At 48.0% G+C, this 17,394-nt stretch overlaps 2 protein-coding genes across 4 annotated transcripts; both read left to right on the forward strand.

The window, feature by feature from the left end:
- Positions 1-5,938: 5,938 nt before the first annotated feature.
- On the forward strand, positions 5,939-7,033 carry LOC130259412 (histidine-rich glycoprotein-like). The gene has a single exon (XM_056503671.1). It carries the CDS (start codon positions 5,939-5,941, stop codon positions 7,031-7,033), a length of 1,095 nt encoding a protein of 364 aa, XP_056359646.1.
- A 1,077-nt stretch (positions 7,034-8,110) lies between these two features.
- On the forward strand, positions 8,111-17,341 carry CIAO3 (cytosolic iron-sulfur assembly component 3). Of its 3 annotated transcripts, none has more exons than XM_056502912.1 (11): positions 8,111-8,246; positions 9,377-9,472; positions 10,540-10,683; positions 10,910-11,042; positions 11,577-11,711; positions 11,989-12,107; positions 13,393-13,522; positions 13,748-13,820; positions 14,650-14,784; positions 15,763-15,920; positions 16,582-17,341. In XM_056502912.1, the coding sequence occupies exons 1-11, from the start codon at positions 8,181-8,183 to the stop codon at positions 16,818-16,820; spliced, it is 1,428 nt and encodes a 475-aa protein (XP_056358887.1). In that variant the 5' UTR covers positions 8,111-8,180; the 3' UTR covers positions 16,821-17,341. The 3 variants fall into 3 exon arrangements, with proteins under 3 accessions (XP_056358887.1, XP_056358889.1, XP_056358888.1); XM_056502913.1 differs by lacking the exon at positions 8,111-8,246 and adding an exon at positions 9,035-9,085; XM_056502914.1 differs by lacking the exon at positions 14,650-14,784.
- Positions 17,342-17,394: the final 53 nt, after the last annotated feature.

A 17,394-nucleotide genomic window follows, 5' to 3' on the forward strand; every position in this document is an offset into this window, starting at 1 on the left:
ACCCCAAAACGAGCCCAAAGCACAGGAAAAAAAAAAAAAAAAAAAAAAAAAAAAACCCTGGGTGTCCAAAAAAGCAGGTGGAGAATTCGGATTTAGTGAAGGCAGCTCATTGCTGGCCACACCCTGAGCTGGGTCCGTGGCAGAGGGACAGGAGGGGACCCTGTGACACTCACCTGCGGCTGCTGCTGCTGCTGGGCAGGCTCGGGCATCGCCGGCTCCTTTTCAGCCGCCCGGCCGGGGCGTGGTCCTGGCGCTGCCCCTGCATCCCGGGATGGAGCGGGAGCGGCGCACAGGGGCTGCGGGACAGACAGACAGACAGACAGACAGCCGGCACACAGGGGCTGCGGGACAGACAGACAGACAGACAGCCGGGACACACACAGGGGCTGCGGGACAGACAGACAGACAGCCGGGACACACACAGGGGCTGCGGGACAGACAGACAGCCCGCACACACACAGGGGCTGCGGGACAGACAGACAGCCGGGACACAGGGGCTGCGGGACAGACAGACAGCCCGCACACCCAGGGGCTGCGGGACAGACAGACAGCCCGCACACACACAGGGGCTGCGGGACAGACAGACAGCCGGGACACAGGGGCTGCGGGACAGACAGACAGCCCGCACACACACAGGGGCTGCGGGACAGACAGACAGACAGACAGCCGGGACACAGGGGCTGCGGGACAGACAGACAGCCGGGACACACAGGGGCTGCGGGACAGACAGACAGACAGACAGCCGGACACAGGGGCTGCGGGACAGACAGACAGCCCGGGACACAGGGGCTGCGGGACAGACAGACAGACAGACAGCCGGGACACACACAGGGGCTGCGGGACAGACAGACAGCCCGGCACACAGGGGCTGCGGGACAGACAGACAGCCGGGACACAGGGGCTGCGGGACAGACAGACAGCCCGCACACACAGGGGCTGCGGGACAGACAGACAGCCCGGCACACAGAGGGGCTGCGGGACAGACAGACAGCCCGCACACCCAAAGGGGCTGCGGGACAGACAGACAGCCCGCACACACACAGGGACTGCGGGACAAACAGCCCGGCACACAGGGGCTGCGGGACAGACAGACAGACAGACAGCCGGGACACAGGGACTGCGGGACAGACAGCCCGGCTCTGGGCAGCACCTGGCTCTGCAGCACGGGACAGGCTGCATTCCCTCCCTGCCTGCACGGGGAAAATCACTTTATGCTCCCAGTGTCAGGAAAAATAATCCACAAAATTAATGCGAAAAGGAGACAGAGGAATTATTTTATTTTATTCAAATAAAGGAGAGGCCATGGGGAATTCCCCTGGAGTCTCTCAGATTTTTGGAGGGCACAGCCTCCTTTTTATCCCAATTTCCCATCTGCATTTCCCTCTCTCTTTCCCCACTGGCTGAGGTACTTGGGAGGTCCAGATTTCTCATACCTGAGATTCCCCTCTAATGTACAGTAGGACCCACAGCTGGTGTGCGGGCTAGAGAGGGTTAATGAATGAGCTTTGCTTTGCCAAGTGTTCCCTGACCAAGGTCTGGAGACCAAGAAGAAGAAGAAGAAGATAAGCAAGAAGAAACCTGCAGCTGTGAAAAGTATTTTTAGAAAAGTCTTATCAAAACCAGAGGCGTAGGAGGGTTTTACACCAATGAACATTAATGGTTTTAGGAACCACTCATCTCAGTGCAAATCCAAACAATGGATTGTAAAAGGTAATGGACTGTCTTGGGCTGCAGTACAGGATGTGACCAGAGATGTGAATTCTGTCCCCATCTGTTGACCCAGCTGGGGCAGTGCCCCTGATCTCCTGGCACACATTATCTGCTCATGGGCCATCTTTAAACCAGCTGGGCAATCATCTTTATCTTCCCACAGCCCATCCTCCCTCCAGGAGATATCTCCTGTTCATGGCCACTGAGTCCCAGTGCATGACTGATAAAATTCCATCATCCCACTGGGAGATGCTCCAGCCAGGGGAGGAGCCAAGCCTTTCCTACCCAGATAAAAACTGAGATTTTGGACACCAAGGTACCTTCTTCCCACTGGATTCCAGAGGAAAACCAGACCTTCTACATCACCCTGGAGCTTCAGAGGAAACTGCACCTTCTCTAGGAGCACTGCTCCAGCTGAACCACATCTGCCCCTGCAGGAGGATGCAGCCACCATTGAATGGGACTGTGCCAACACCCTGACTGACTGACTGTGTCAGCTTGGATTCTGACTCTGGCAGGGTTTGGGATTGGTCTGTGTAATACTGTATTTCTATTTTAATTTTCCTAGTAAAGAACTGTTATTCCTTGCCTGAGAGCCCCTTAATTTCAAAATTATAATAATTAGGAAGGAGAGGTTTTACATTCTCCATTTCAAAGAGAAGCTCCTGCCTTTATTGGCAGACACCTGTCCTCCAAACCAGGAATGGACCTACCACAAATCCTAAATACATTTGTATTACTAACCCCAACAACTCTTTCCACCCCGATTATCTTCCCATTTTCTCAGACAACAGGCTAATTAATACCTGTTTATTACAACATCACACTGTCTTTTATACCCTCTACACAGTTCACACTTTGCTCATTGGCCACAATCAATCAACACAACGTTCATTGGTGTAAAACCCATTTATGCCTCTGGTTTTGACAAAGACTTTTCTAAAAATACTTTTCACAGCTGCAGGTTTCTTCTTGCTTATCTTCTTCTTCTCTTCTGGGTACAACTAAAAAGAAACTTCTTAAAACTCTCTCAGTACAACTAAAAAGAAACTTTCATAACCTTGTTTAATAATTGTCTTGAGTTTCACAGCTTTAGTATAATAAATTTATCTATTTATTACTTATTCAAAGCATTTTTTTGCTCACATTAAGCAAAAATGCAACAAAAATGCAACACAGCATTGTTGTCCCAAAAACTCCCATCCCAACTCTGCACCAGAGCCACAGCCCTGCATGGGTCTGCAAGGGGAATTTTGGAGCTCACCTGGAATGAACCATCCCCTTGAGCTCCGTGACACACCTGCCCTGTCTCTGCCTCCCTCCCTTTTCCCAAAAATCCCACCCCAGCCCTGGCTGGGAGCAGAGGGTGGGACAAGAATGAGTCAGAGCCAGGCTGGGGTGGCCCCGAGCTGGGCAGGGACTGTCCTGGCTCAGCCAGGTGTGACAGGGACAGTAAATCACAATAAATCCTCCCTGTCCCACCTGCAGCAGGACACGCCCTAGAGCCGGGACAAAGGGACTTTGTGTCACCAAAGCCGGGTCTAAGCCTGGCTCAGCAGCCTAAATTTTTAAATTTTGTACAAGTTTAATTAGGGATAAAAGGGATATTCAGCAATGGTGTGCCAAAAGCACAGCAATTAGCTGGAACAACTTTCCCTTTCTACTTTTTAATTGCACTGTTTAAATGCATATTTATGAACATTACTTTATTGTTATTATTATTATTATTATTTTTTATTAGTATTAGTATTATTAGTATTTTTACATATATATAACTATATATATAATTATATATAACTCTATAATACATATTATATAGAATATATACTGTAAATATAGTTACATGTAATATACAATATATATTCTATTCTATTCTATTCTATTCTATTCTATTCTATTCTATTCTATTATACTTTTACCTATTATATCTTTAAATATAAATATAAATATAAATATAAATATAAATATAAATATAAATATAAATATAAATATAAATATAAATATAAATATAAATATAAATATAAATATAGTTGTTATAGCTAACTGGTGGGCCTTAACCAACACCCCAGCACTGGATATTGTCCCTTTATCCTTTATTAAACTTTTTAAAATGGCAAAAAGTGAGCTTTGTTCCTCACAGAGTGAACAGGCTCACAGCCCCTCCCTGGAGCTGCTGGCTTTGGGCACCAGAGGAATTTTTGGGAAAACCCATCCTGGAATTTCCTGCTGAGCCCCTTGGATGACAGGGGTGTTCCCAGCACTCAGGGCTGCTCCTTTCCCAGATCCAGGGACTCTGAGCCTGGCACGGACCTGGGGGGTGACGCAGCCACTCTTGAAATGTCACCACGGGGAGATTTGGATAAACAGGACAATATTTGCTTCACCAAGGAGCTTGTGTCACTCTGTTTGCTCAACCCTCCAATATGGGAAAAGGAACAATTTTGGCTCCAAGGCTGAGCCCACACCCAAAAATGCCAGAGGGGTCAGCAGAGGCTGACACGAGGGTTTGTGCTTTGAAACCCTGTTTGTTCTTTACAGCTCATGCACGACCGTCTGTGCCAGGGAAGGAGGGACAGCACAGCAGGAAATGCCCTCCACTTGCACCAGGGGAAGTTTAATTTGGAGATTAATCAAGATTTCCTCAGCCAGAGGGTGGCCAGCCCGGGAGGCACAGCCCTGGGGGGATTTCAGAGCTATTTGGGGACAGGGTTTAGTGGTGGCCTTAGTGGTGCTGGGGGATGGTTGGGGTTTGGAAGGTCTTTTGGAACCTCAGTGGGTCTGTGATCCCATCCTCAGCTGTGATCCCACCTCAGGGGAGGTGACCTGAGGGGTTTAAACAGGAGAGGGGAGCCAGGGCTGTCAGAGATCTTGTCTACCCCCCAGCTCTAAACCCAAGCCTAGTTCATCCCCCAGTGTGAGAAATGCAGAGAAAACCACAAACACTCCAACCCCTCTAAACCAAACCTTGATTTATCTCCTGGTGTGGGAACTGCAGAGCAAAACCAACACTGCAACCAAATCCTGGTTTATCCCCTGCTCTGGGAATTGCAGAGCAAAACCATAAACTCTCCAGCCCCTTTAAACCTAATCCTGGTTTATCCCCTGCTCTGGGAATTGCAGAGCAAAACCAACATCCAACCTCACTAAACCAAATCCTGGTTTATCTCCTGGTGTGGGAACTGCAGAACAAAACCACAAACTCTCCAATCCCTCTAAACCAAACTCACCAACCCCTCTAAACCCAGTTCTAGTTAATCCCTGCTCTGAGAACTGCAGAGCAAAACCACAAACTCTCCAACCTCACTAAACCCAGTCCTGTTTATCTCCTGCTCTGGAACCTGCAGAACAAAACCACCAACACTCCAAGCTCCCTAAACCCAGTTCTGGTTAATCCCCTGCTCTGAGAACTGCAGGACACAACCACAAACTCTCCAACCCCTCTAAACCCAATCCTGATTTATCCCCTGGTGTGGGAACTGCAGAGCAAAACCACAAACATTCCAAGCCCTCTAAACTCAGTTCGAATGTATCTGCTGCTCTGGGAGCTGCAGAACAAAACCACAAAATCTCCAACCCCTCTAAACCCAGCTCTGATTTGTCTCCTGGTGTGAGAACTGCAGAACAAAACCACAAACTCTGCAACCCCTCTAAAGCAAATCCTGGTTCATCTCCTGCTCTGGGAACTGCAGAGCAAAACCAACACTCCATCCCCTCTAAACCAAACTCTCCAAGCCCTCTAAACTCAGTTCTAATTTATCTCCTGCTCTGCGAGCTGCACAGCAAAACCAGCACCCCAGCTCTTCTAAACCCTGTCCTGGTTTATCTCCTGGTGTGGGAACTGCACAAACTCTCCAGCCCCTCTGAACCAAATCCTGGTTCATCTCCTGCTCTGGGACCTGCAGAACAAAACCACAAAATCTCCAGCCCCTCTAAATCAAATCCTGGTTCACCTGCTGCTCTGGGAATTGCAGAGCAAAACCAACACTCCAGCCCTTCTAAACCCAATCCTGGTTTATCTCCTGGTGTGGGAACTGCAGAACAAAACCACAAAATCTCCAACCCCTCTAAACCAAATCCTGATTACACCCTGCTCTGGGAGCTGCAGAACAAAACCAATACCCCATCTCCTCTAAACCCAGCTCTGATTTATCTCCTGCTCTGGGAGCTGAGATCAAACCCTGCCCTTGCCATGCACCCATCCCACAGCCCTTCCTGTGCCACAGGGACAATGGGGACACCTCAAACACCATCAACCACCATCAACCACCATCAACCACCATCAAACCTCATCAACCATCATCAAACACCATCAAACACCATCAAACACCATCAAACCTCATCAACCATCATCAAACACCATCAAACACCATCAAACACCATCAACCACCATCAACCATCATCAAACCTCATCAACCACCATCAAACACCATCAAACACCATCAACCACCATCAAACACCATCAAACCTCATCAAACCTCATCAACCATCATCAACCATCATCAACCACCATCAAACACCATCAACCACCATCAAACACCATCAAACACCATCAAACCTCATCAAACCTCATCAACCATCATCAACCATCATCAACCACCATCAAACACCATCAACCACCATCAAACACCATCAAACACCATCAAACACCATCAAACCTCATCAAACACCATCAAACACCATCAAACACCATCAAACACCATCAACTATCATCAACCACCATCAAACACCATCAAACACCATCAAACACCATCAACTATCATCAACCACCATCAAACACCATCAACCACCATCAAACACCATCAAACACCATCAACCACCATCAACCATCATCAAACACCATCAAACACCATCAACCACCATCAACCACCATCAACCACCATCAAACACCATCAAACACCATCAACCACCATCAACCATCATCAAACACCATCAAACACCATCAAACCGCATCAACCATCATCAAACACCATCAAACACCATCAAACCTCATCAACCATCATCAAACACCATCAACCATCATCAAACACCATCAAACCTCATCAAACACCATCAAACACCATCAACCATCATCAAACACCATCAAACACCATCAACCACCATCAACCACCATCAATCACCATCAAACACCATCAAACACCATCAAACACCATCAAACACCATCAACCACCATCAAACACCATCAACCATCATCAAACACCATCAAACCTCATCAACCACCATCAAACACCATCAAACACCATCAACCACCATCAAACCTCATCAAACACCATCAAACACCATCAAACACCATCAACCACCATCAACCACCATCAAACCTCATTAAACACCATCAAACCTCATCAAACACCATCAAAGACCATCAAACACCATCAAACACCATCAACCATCATCAACCACCATCAACCACCATCAAGCACCATCAAACACCATCAAACACCATCAAGCACCATCAACCATCCCTTTGTGGCTGCCGTCAATCCCCGGCCATCCCACCGTGCCTTCCCGCAGGTTTACACAAGAGATTTTCCTCCCTCTTCCCTCTGCAATGTTTGCATTGCACAAGAACCACCTCCAGGTAATTCTCCAAGCCCTGCAATCCAAACAAGCTAAAAAAGGAAAGGTGAAAAAGGAAAAGGGATTTTTCTGACGTCTGCTGTCCCTCTGTGCCCAGGTTTGGTGACGCAGCTATTTATACAGCTTATATTTATAGGAATATTACACTCTGTTGAGTTTAATTGGTTAACAACCCATTGAAATTTAGTTTATTGGTTGGTAAATGGTTAGTGTTTATGTTTGTTAAACGTTTTTTTCTTTTCAGATAGTTTATGTATTTATTTTACGGATTTTTATGGGATAGGCTTCTTGCTTTTATAGGTGTGAACAGTTTTGTTGGTTTAACTGATGTAAACTGATTCTTATTTTTATGATCTCTTCAAAATTTCCTAGTGCTGACACCTTTATATTTGCTTAGAACGCCAAAAGGCTTTAGACAGTATTAGTTTATTTCAAAAAGTTGATATCTAAGGAGCAAAAATTAAAAACGCGATATTAGAATTGCGGCGGGCGCTTTTACGGCAGTGCTGCCATTCGCTTTGCGGCGGCGTGGCAGTCCCGTTGTACGACATCATGGCGCCTCGCTTTCCGGCGGTGTGGCAGTCCCGTTTTACGACGCGTGGCTGTTCGCTTTGCGGCGGTGTGGCAGTCCCGTTTTACGACGCGTGGCTGTTCGCTTTGCGGCGGTGGGGCAGTCCCGTTTTACGACGCGTGGCTGTTCGCTTTGCGGCGGTGTTGTAGTCCAGTTTTACGACGCGTGGCTGTTCGCTTTCCGGCGGTGTGGCAGTCCCGTTTTACGACGCGTGGCTGTTCGCTTTGCGGCGGTGTGGCAGTCCCGTTTTACGACGCGTGGCTGTTCGCTTTGCGGAGATGTTGTAGTCCCGTTTTACGACGCGGCGCGTCGCTTGGCGGCGGCCATGGCGGCGCGGTTCAGCGGGGTGCTGCAGCTGACGGACCTCGACGATTTCATCGCTCCCTCGCAGGTGGGGCCACGCCGGGGGTGACAGGGCTGGGGACTCCCGGGGCAGCGGCTCACGGGGCTGCCAGGCCCTGCCAGTGCCCCAGGAGCCGCGGGGAGGGCGCGGACACGGCCCTGAGGGGAGGGGGGGGTGCCGCCCTCACCGCCCTCAGAACTCCTCCCGCTGCTCTCGGGGGTGGAAAAGGGAATAGATGTGGAGATGGGGCAGGGCGAGGCTCGGGGACACTGTGGGGACACTGTGGGATCACTGTGGGGACACTGTGGGGTCACTTTGGGATCACTGTGGGGACACTGTGGGGTCACTGCAGGGTCAGGTCCGTGGACAGGAGCAGCGTTCAGGAGGGATCTGAGGCTTCAGGCACTGCAAAAATTCAGAGTATTCATCCTGGATGTATTTGAGAAGCACGGCAGGAAAATGGAGTGAAGGGAAATAACAAACCCTGTTAATTCCCCTGTGGGGTTTGGAGTCGTCAGGGAATTCTGCTTTTGTGTTTCGAGTGAAGAATCAGAGCGAGTTGTTCCTGCACAAGTGGATTCATTTCAGGGGGAAAGCTCAAACTTTTCAGAGAAGTAGGACAAGGAGTCACGGGCTGTTCCAAGAAGAAAAAAGTGAATAAAAGTCAGGAAAACCCTCGGGGCTTGTGCTGAGCTGAGCTCAGAGCTGTCCCAAAATCCAGGCTGGGCTGGGATCTGCAGGGAAGAGTCGGGATTTGCTCCTGGATTTGGGGAGGAGGAGGAAGGGGCTGGCCAGGCTCTGCTCCTGCCAGGGCTCCAGAGGCAGAGCTGAGCATCTCCTGTGGGGTTGGGATGATGCTGGAGAAATGTTCTTCCTGTTCAGCAGGGGTGAGGAGCCTCTGCTCTGCCAGTTTTCTTACAGTGCTGCAAGAAACTCAGAGAAATTCCAGCCTGGTTTGAGGGGGAGGATCCAGAGCCACTCCTGTTCTTTATTTTTTATTTAACTCCCCTTCATTTATTTTTTATTTCATCCCCTCTCTTTTTTATTTAAATCCCCTCCATTTATTTTTTTATTTCATCCCCTCTATTTTTTTTTCTTTAAACCCCCTCTATTTATTTTTTATTTCACCCCCTCTTCCTTGCTCAGCTCCTCAATTCCAGGCTCTTCTGTTCTTTCAGGAATGCATCAAGCCTGTAAAAGTGGATAAAAAGCCTGGAAAAGCAGCAGCCAAGATCAGAATTGAAGCTGATGGAAGTTACTTCCAGGTCAATCAGGTATGTGGGGTCTTTTGTTCAGTGTAAAAAACCCAGAAAAATGAGTGTATTTTAAGTGTTTTAATTATCTACATCCATTTACAGCCTCAAAGAGATGCTGCCAGCATTTTTGAGTATTTTTTCTTTTTAATTTATAATCAATAATTCCAATTTTCTACCACTTTTATGCTCTGAAACACTGACATTAGTTACTGATAATTAATATAAGACCAGATAAGTTGAGATTGTGTTCAACTTTAATTTATTAGCATTTTAATTTATAAATTCATTTCTAAGCAGTCATTTTATAATCAGTAATTCCAATTTGTTCCAATTGTTTCTGCTCTGAAACTCTGCCATTAATTGCTGACGATTTTCATAAGAGAGCAGATAAAATGAAAAGTTTATTTATCAGTATTTAAGGATTGGCAATTCCAGGTTGGTTGTGACAATGTCCTTGTGCTCACTCAGAGATTTAATAAAGAAATTTTTAATGAATCCTGCTGGATTTTCTTAAAATAACATTTCAAATTATTTCTTTAAAAGCTTGAGGAATTCAGAAGCTTCCAAAATTCAGGCTGAGTTTTTCCTGTTTTCACCAAAAAAAAGTTGGCATTGCTCAGTTAACCAAGCTGGGAATTCCTCTAGGGATGGAACTTGGAACTTTGAGCAGATTTTGATTTTAAAAAAGGAGGATACAGCACTTCCAAAGGAGTCTGGTTCCTTATTTTGAAATTTTAATAGTGCCTCATTCCCTGGTCTATTCCTGGATTTACTGAGTTGTGATCAAATTATTCAGGGCACACAGAGGGGAAAATATTCCCTTCCAGTGTCTGGGATGAAACCCCTCAGCAAATTCCCCTTCCTGTGCCAAATAATCCCAAATTCAAAGCAGCCAACTTCAGGTGGCTTTGTCCTCACCTTATTAAAAATAAAGATTTTTTTAAAATGATAAACCAAGAGCATCAAAAGAGCAATATCATCATTATCTGTAACAAAGTGGGAATAATTTAAATTCTGGGATGACAACTGAGCCTGTTGTGGGTTTTTTTTGTTTTGTTTTGTTTTTGTTTTTTTTTTTTTTGTAGGATGGGGAAGCACAAAAGCTGGAAAAGGCCAAGATCAGCCTGAATGATTGTCTGGCCTGCAGTGGCTGCATCACCTCAGCTGAGAGTGTCCTGGTGAGCCAGCAGAGCCATGAGGAGCTCTGCAAGCTGCTGGCTCTCAACAAGGTGAGTGCCCCTCCTCCCTGGAGAAAAAAAGGGGAAAATCCACAGAAAAATAGGAATTTCAGAGCTCAGGTTGTTCCTGCTGCACTGGTGTGGTTTATTCTCATTTTTTAAGAGTTTGGAAGGGTTTGGTGTCAGTTCCTGCCTCGAGGTGAGTGTGAGGAGCTCTGTGGTGCTGCCAGCTCTGCCTGTGTCACAATTTGGGGTTGTTGGGTTTTTTATTTTCCAGGCTGCTGCTGCTCATGAGCAGAAACTGGTGGTGGTTTCTGTCTCCCCCCAGTCCAGAGCCTCCCTGGCTGCAAGGTGCAAGCTGGGGCTGCTGGAGACAGCACAGAAGCTGACCATGTTCCTCAAGAGTTTAGGCAAGTGGGGAGTTGTGTTCTGATCTCTGGGGTTCACAGAAGCTGATGGGATTTAACCCCCCCATGGATCCCAAAGTGTCCAAAACTCCAGTCATGTGATGAACTTGGGGTGAGGGAAGGGAAGCTTGGGAGAAGGAGGGTGAGGGATTTTTTATAAGGGCAAGGGGAAGGATTTAAACTGGCAGAGGGCAGGGATGGATGGGAGGTTGGGGAGGAATTCCTGGCAAAGATTCCCAAAATCAGCTGGAAGTCTCCATGGCCAGGTTGGAGCACCCTGGGATAGTGGGAGATGTCCCTGCTGAAGCTGGCTGAGCTTCAAGGTCCTTTCCAACCCAAACCTGTAAAGCACCACTGAAAAGAACTTCACCATTGAAATTTCCACCTCTCCTGTCACTTTTACCATGCTGAAAAACATTCCCTGTCAACTGCAGAGCTCAGCACTTGTGACTGAGTTTGCCTCTGGTTGGAGTGGAAGGTTTTTTGTTGGATTTTGCTGTATCCTGAGGGTTTTAACCCAGCTGCTGTCCTGCCCAGGTGTGCACTACGTGTTTGACACAACTTTCTCCAGGAACTTCAGCCTCCTGGAGAGCCAGCAGGAGTTTGTGAGACGCTTCCACAAACAAGCAGATGACAAAAAGGCTCTGCCCATGCTGGCCTCTGCCTGCCCAGGTATGGCTTCAGTTCCAGCCTCAATCAAGAATCCAGCAGCTGCTCAGAAATGGGTGGTTTTTCTGCAGGATTATTCTCCTCACAGCACAGATCTTGGTGTTAAAGCAGCAGTGAGACATCAAAATAAATCTGGTCTTCCACTTGCTTTGCTTTTTGGGCTGAACTGAGGCTGGAAATGGTTATTAATGAGCACTAAACCTGGGGTTTGGGGAGAATGGGCAGACTGAAGGTCTGCTTCTTAATTTTTAATTTCATTTGTTAATTTTGTTCCTTGCAGGTTGGATCTGCTATGCAGAGAAAACCCACGGCAGCTTCATCATTCCCCACATCAGCACCACCAAATCCCCCCAGCAGGTCATGGGCTCCTTGGTCAAGGGCTACTTTGCAGAGCAGAAGGTAAAGCTCTAAAAATGCTCTTCTTACTGCAAAACTCCTCTAATTCAATCCTTTAGGTCGATTTTTAAAAATTTTGCTGTGCTAAACACATTTAAGGGTCACTATTGCCTTGCAGAAGGCAGCAAATCTTCCTCACTTCTGTCTTAGCTGATAAGTGTAATTAGGGTAGATCATTAAGCATGGGCTAATTAAATTAAAGCCTCTGGATTATTTGGGAAAGTTAGGGAACTTTATTTTCAGTGTCTCTGTGCTCCAGTTGTTTAAGGTTGGTGAATAATTCCAGATAAGTGACCCCAGCCAAGGCTGCAGTTGGTGCTTACGTGCAGATCCTGGCTTCTCTAAAAATGATCCCTCATTCCCATCTTGATGCTCTGCTGCTGTCCCCAGCCTGTGACCTCAGCTGGGAGCTGGATATCCCCAGGCTGCAGTTTGAACAAACAGCCTGGGCTGGGCCAGGGAGGGGCTGCAGCACCCAGTGGGATTTCCTGTGGGGTTTAGTGGCCACTAACAAGCAGTGAGTGACACTTGCATGAGGCAGCTGCAGATTTGGGACAAAATTTAGCAACTTCTGGGAATATTTGGCACAGGAGACTGGAACAGTGGCCTGGGGTCAGTGACCTGTTTGTTATTGCTGGGATGATCCCCAGGTTCTTGTGAGAATCCAGATCATGTCCTGAGGGGCTGAGCTTTGGGAGCAGGGAGGAAGTTTATTCCCTCATGGCTTAACTAGGGATTGGCTTCTCTGCCTGACCTTGGATCATTGCACCAGAGTGAGGGGAACTTGCAGGAGCTGCAGGGAGCCTCAGAAAAGATGGAAGGAGATTTTTCCTAAAGGCCTGGAGTGCCAGGACACAGGGAATGGCTTCCCACTGCCAGAGGGCAGGGATGGAGAAGGAATTCCCAGAGGAGCTGTGGCTGCTCCATCCCTGGAAGTATCCAAGGCCAGGCTGGAGCAGCCTGGGACAGTGGAAGGTGTTGGGGTTGGAACTGGATGAGCTTTAAGGTCCCTCCCAGCCCAAACTATTCCAGGATTCCTCTGGAGAATCCTGGAAAAGGATTCTTTTTTCTCTTATGGTCCTGGGAAGGACCTGCTGCCCCTGACTGCAGCTGAAATTGGCTTCTAGGAGAGAAACCATTTCTTTTATGCATCAACATATAACCATTCAGTAATGGTGGGGATTATTCCAGGGGCACTGTGGCATTATTTCCCCACTCTCCTTTGCTCCTGGAATGCTCTCCCTGAGCTCAGGGGGATTTTGCTGCCCCAGCCTTGTCTCTCTTGCAGCACCTGCCCCCTGACAGGATCTATCATGTCACAGTCATGCCCTGCTATGACAAAAAGCTGGAGGCCTCTAGGCCAGACTTTTTCAACCAGGAATACCAGACCAGGGATGTGGATTGTGTCATCACCACAGGTAAGCAGAGCCACAAGGAATTCCCAATTCCAGCTAATTCTGGGAGCCTCACCCTGGCTTTAATAACCCTTTGTCTCTGACAGAGCTTGGATATTGATCTATATTCCCATTTAGTAGTGCAAATCATGCCCTGGTAAAATGCAGGTGCAGTTCAGGGATTGCTCTGTGGGGTTTGTTTTCCTGTATCCCAAAAATAAGAACTCTTTGTGCCTGGTTCTGCTCTAGGAGAAGTGCTAAAGCTGCTGGAGCAAGAAGGAGTGTCCCTGGCAGATGTAGATCCTGCTCCCCTGGACACCTTGTAAGAACAAAATCCCACTTCAGACATTCTTCCTTTCCTCCAGAATTTAGAGTCAAAACTTCCTCTTTTCCTGCTGCTTTACACAAGTGTGTTTTCCCTTGCTTTGGTTTCTTGTGTCACTTGAACCAGAACAATTGGGATTTAAAATATTTAATGCACAGAATGTAGTGAATTTCCACTGGACAATCACTCCAGCTCCTTTCATCCCACAAAAAGCTGCTGCAGGCTTTGGGAAGGACAAGAATCTGTCCCAGTGATAAAAATTTCCTGAAGCAGAAGCTGTTGCTCCTCCTTATCAGAGCCACTGCAGAGATCCCAGAACTAAAGCAGAAATAACAAATAGTTAGGTCACTCAGTTAATCTGCAGAAGACTTGGTGAAAAATGGCATTGAAGTCGTGTCAGATGGGACTGGGGTTGTTGAACTGAGGAACTTCTGCTCCAGCTGCACACATTGGGGTGGGGTGGGATCACATTTTGGGGTCAGAGGTGACAGCAGGGCTGGTTCTGCACCGAGCACCCAGAGCTGCCTTTGCTTCAGGGCAAGGGGAGCATCCCCAGGGACACCAAAAAGCTCCAGCAGCACCTCCCTGAATTACACAGGGTGATTAATTAGAGATTAATTAGAGAGTCACAGAATCCTGGAATGGTTTTGGGTGGGAAGGACTTGAAAATCCCCAACAGCTTCCACCATCCCGGGGTGCTCCAGGACAGCCACACCCTGTGCCCGGTGACATCCCCTGGAGCTATCAGCTGTCCCTGACAAAGGAAGAGCTGTTTGGCTGCTCCTTGTCCTGCAGCTTTGTTTGAGCTGCTGCTCTGCCCTCCCAGGCTCGGCGGGGCCGCAGAGGAGCTCAGCACCCACCCCGGGGGGGGCTCGGGGGGGTACCTGGAGCACATCTTCAGACACTCAGCCCAGGAGCTCTTCGGGATCCACGTGGACTCCATCCACTACAAACCTCTCAAGTAAGAACCTGAAATCCCACAGAAAACTCAGAAATTCTCTCCTTGCCAAGGGGCTGAAATTTGGTTTGGTTTTTTTTGTTAAATGTTAAACTTCACTTCCAGGCTGAGACTTGGCTGCTCCCTCCCTGCTGAGCAATAAATCAGCCAATTCCATGCAGCCAGGGAGAATTCCAGAGAGGATTTCCCTGGGAGAATTCCAGCCCCTTCCCCAGCCACACCCTGCAGTTTGCCCTGATGGATTTGCCCACTGATAATTTTTAGAATAATTCTAAAATTTTAGAGTAATTGAGAAGGCAGAGCTGTTGTGGAGATGGATTCCTCACCTTGGATCAGGCCAATCAAGGAGATTTGTCACTAATTATTGATCCCTAATTTGTCAATAATTATTGTGAGAGGGCTTTGGGACTCTGTTTAGTGAAACAGAAAATAAATCACCTGAGTTTGGGCATTGAGGCTCAATCCACTGAGATTCCTTCTGGCCTCCCAGTTCTAATTTAATGTATCCTTTGGAATTAATTTTATCCCTAATGTGCAATTTTTATGTTTAGGATTCCCTGGTTTAAGAAGCATAAAAAAGTCTCAAAAACTTGATAAAAATCAAATTCCTTACTCTTTTATCAGGACCAAGTATTGCCACTAACCTTCGAAATCTGGACTCCTCAATCAGGGTTTGTTCCTATATTTTATGATCCAGTAGAAGTTTAAAATCCCCTCAGGGTCTCCATTAATGTTGGCTGAAGGAACTCAGGCTGAGCTTTTCAGGCTTTACCCAACTCAGATATCTTTCAGCAAACTGCTCAGGTGGCTCCAGCAGTCCTGGAAGGTTCTGGAAGGAATTCCTTCCTGTTCTCCTTGGCTGGCACAGACAGAACTAGGGCAGCTCTTCAGTGAGATTCATAAAGAATTTGGGTTTTGCGCTTTGAAGCTGGAAATAGAAACGGATTTGGAGAAGCCATTTGCTGTGCTCTGCTCCCTCAGGAACAAGGACTTCCAGGAGGTGACCCTGGAGAGGGATGGAGAGGTGCTGCTCCACTTTGCTCTGGCCTATGGCTTCAGGAACATCCAGAACCTGGTGCAGAAGCTGAAACGAGGGAAGTGCCCCTATCACTATGTGGAGGTCATGGCCTGTCCCTCAGGTGAGCAGATCCAGCCTGGCAGCAGCTCCAGGCAATTCCAGACAGGAGATTTCTCACACCTTTGGACAGATTTTCCTACCTCTGAGCCAGTAATTCCTCAGGATTTAAGGAATTGTAGCTGAATTCCATCACACAAAATTTCCATAGTTATTAATTAATTGCTTTTAAAGAGGATTTCCTGAGCTCTTTGGTATCTGAGGGGATTTTCCCCCTGAAATTGCCCAAACCTGACAATTACAGAAAATGCTGCTGTGGCTGGTGGAGAAAGTCACATCCTGAATATTTTATTGCATTTTCCTTCTCCTGCCTGCTGGCTCCCCTGGGAGGTGCTGGGGGCAGCCTGAACTCCATCCTGCCTCCTTGCCAAGGATCCCCAGAGCTCTGGGAGCCTCCCAGTGTTCAGCCCAGCTCCCAGAGCACATCCCAGGCACTTCTGCCTTTCCTCCAAGGCTGGGTTGGGCTCTGGCTCTGTTCTGGGGGCAGGAGATAAGAGCTGGCAGATCCCCAGCTCCTCCCTGCTGCTGGCTGATAACTGGGAGTGAACCTCCACTCCTGAGGTGTTTCCATTGCTGCAGCTGTTTGCAGGAGCAGAATACATGAAGTGACATTTTTTAGGATGTTTTCCCCACTGAAGTTCTTCATCCCTTTTTATCCCCACCAGGCTGTTTGAATGGAGGAGGGCAGATCAAACTGGAGGGGGAATCCAGCAAGGAGGAGCTGCAGAAGGTGGAGAGGTTGTATGAATCCCTGAGGGCTGAGATGCCAGAGGAAAACCAGGCTGTGAGGGAGCTGTACCAGCACTGGCTGGGGGGCTGGGGCTCAGAGAGGGCCCTGCAGGTGCTGCACACACAGTACCACGCTGTGGAGAGAGCAAACTCTGCCCTCAACATCAAGTGGTGAGGGCTGGCCAGCCCAGGAGATCCTCAGTGCCTTCTGAACTCTGAGCTCTGACCCTGCAAGGACTCTGGGAATGTGCCTGCACTGCTCATTCCTTCAGCTGGAGGATGAGGTGATGGGAATGAACCCCAAAGTGTGACAGGAGACACAGCAAGAGGCAGAACTGCACCCCAGGCTGGTGGGACAGACCCTGCCCTGCTCCAACAGCCCCATTCCTGCCAGAACTGAGGAAACAAGGATTCAGAGCTCAGCTCCAGGCTGAGCTTCGTGCCACACCCCAAGATTCCTCCCCCAGGCCTTGCTGGATGGTCACAGCACTCAATGCTGTGCCTGCCTCTGCTGGAGCATCCTCATTCCATCAGGAATGGTCTCACAAGGCCTGGAGTCCTCCCATATCCCTGCCCTGCAGGCTCTGTGCCCCTGGAGAGGGGGATCCAAACCTGGGATCATCCCAGGGACTGCACTGAATGCTGAGCAAAACCTTGTGATTCCTTTTCCTTAAATTATAAATAATTTATACCCAGGGTGATGACTTCTCTCTCTTTTCTTCCTAAATACACAGCAGGAAGTCACAGAA

This window comes from Oenanthe melanoleuca, chromosome 14 (assembly GCF_029582105.1).
Source record: "Oenanthe melanoleuca isolate GR-GAL-2019-014 chromosome 14, OMel1.0, whole genome shotgun sequence".
Lineage (NCBI taxonomy): Eukaryota > Metazoa > Chordata > Aves > Passeriformes > Muscicapidae > Oenanthe > Oenanthe melanoleuca.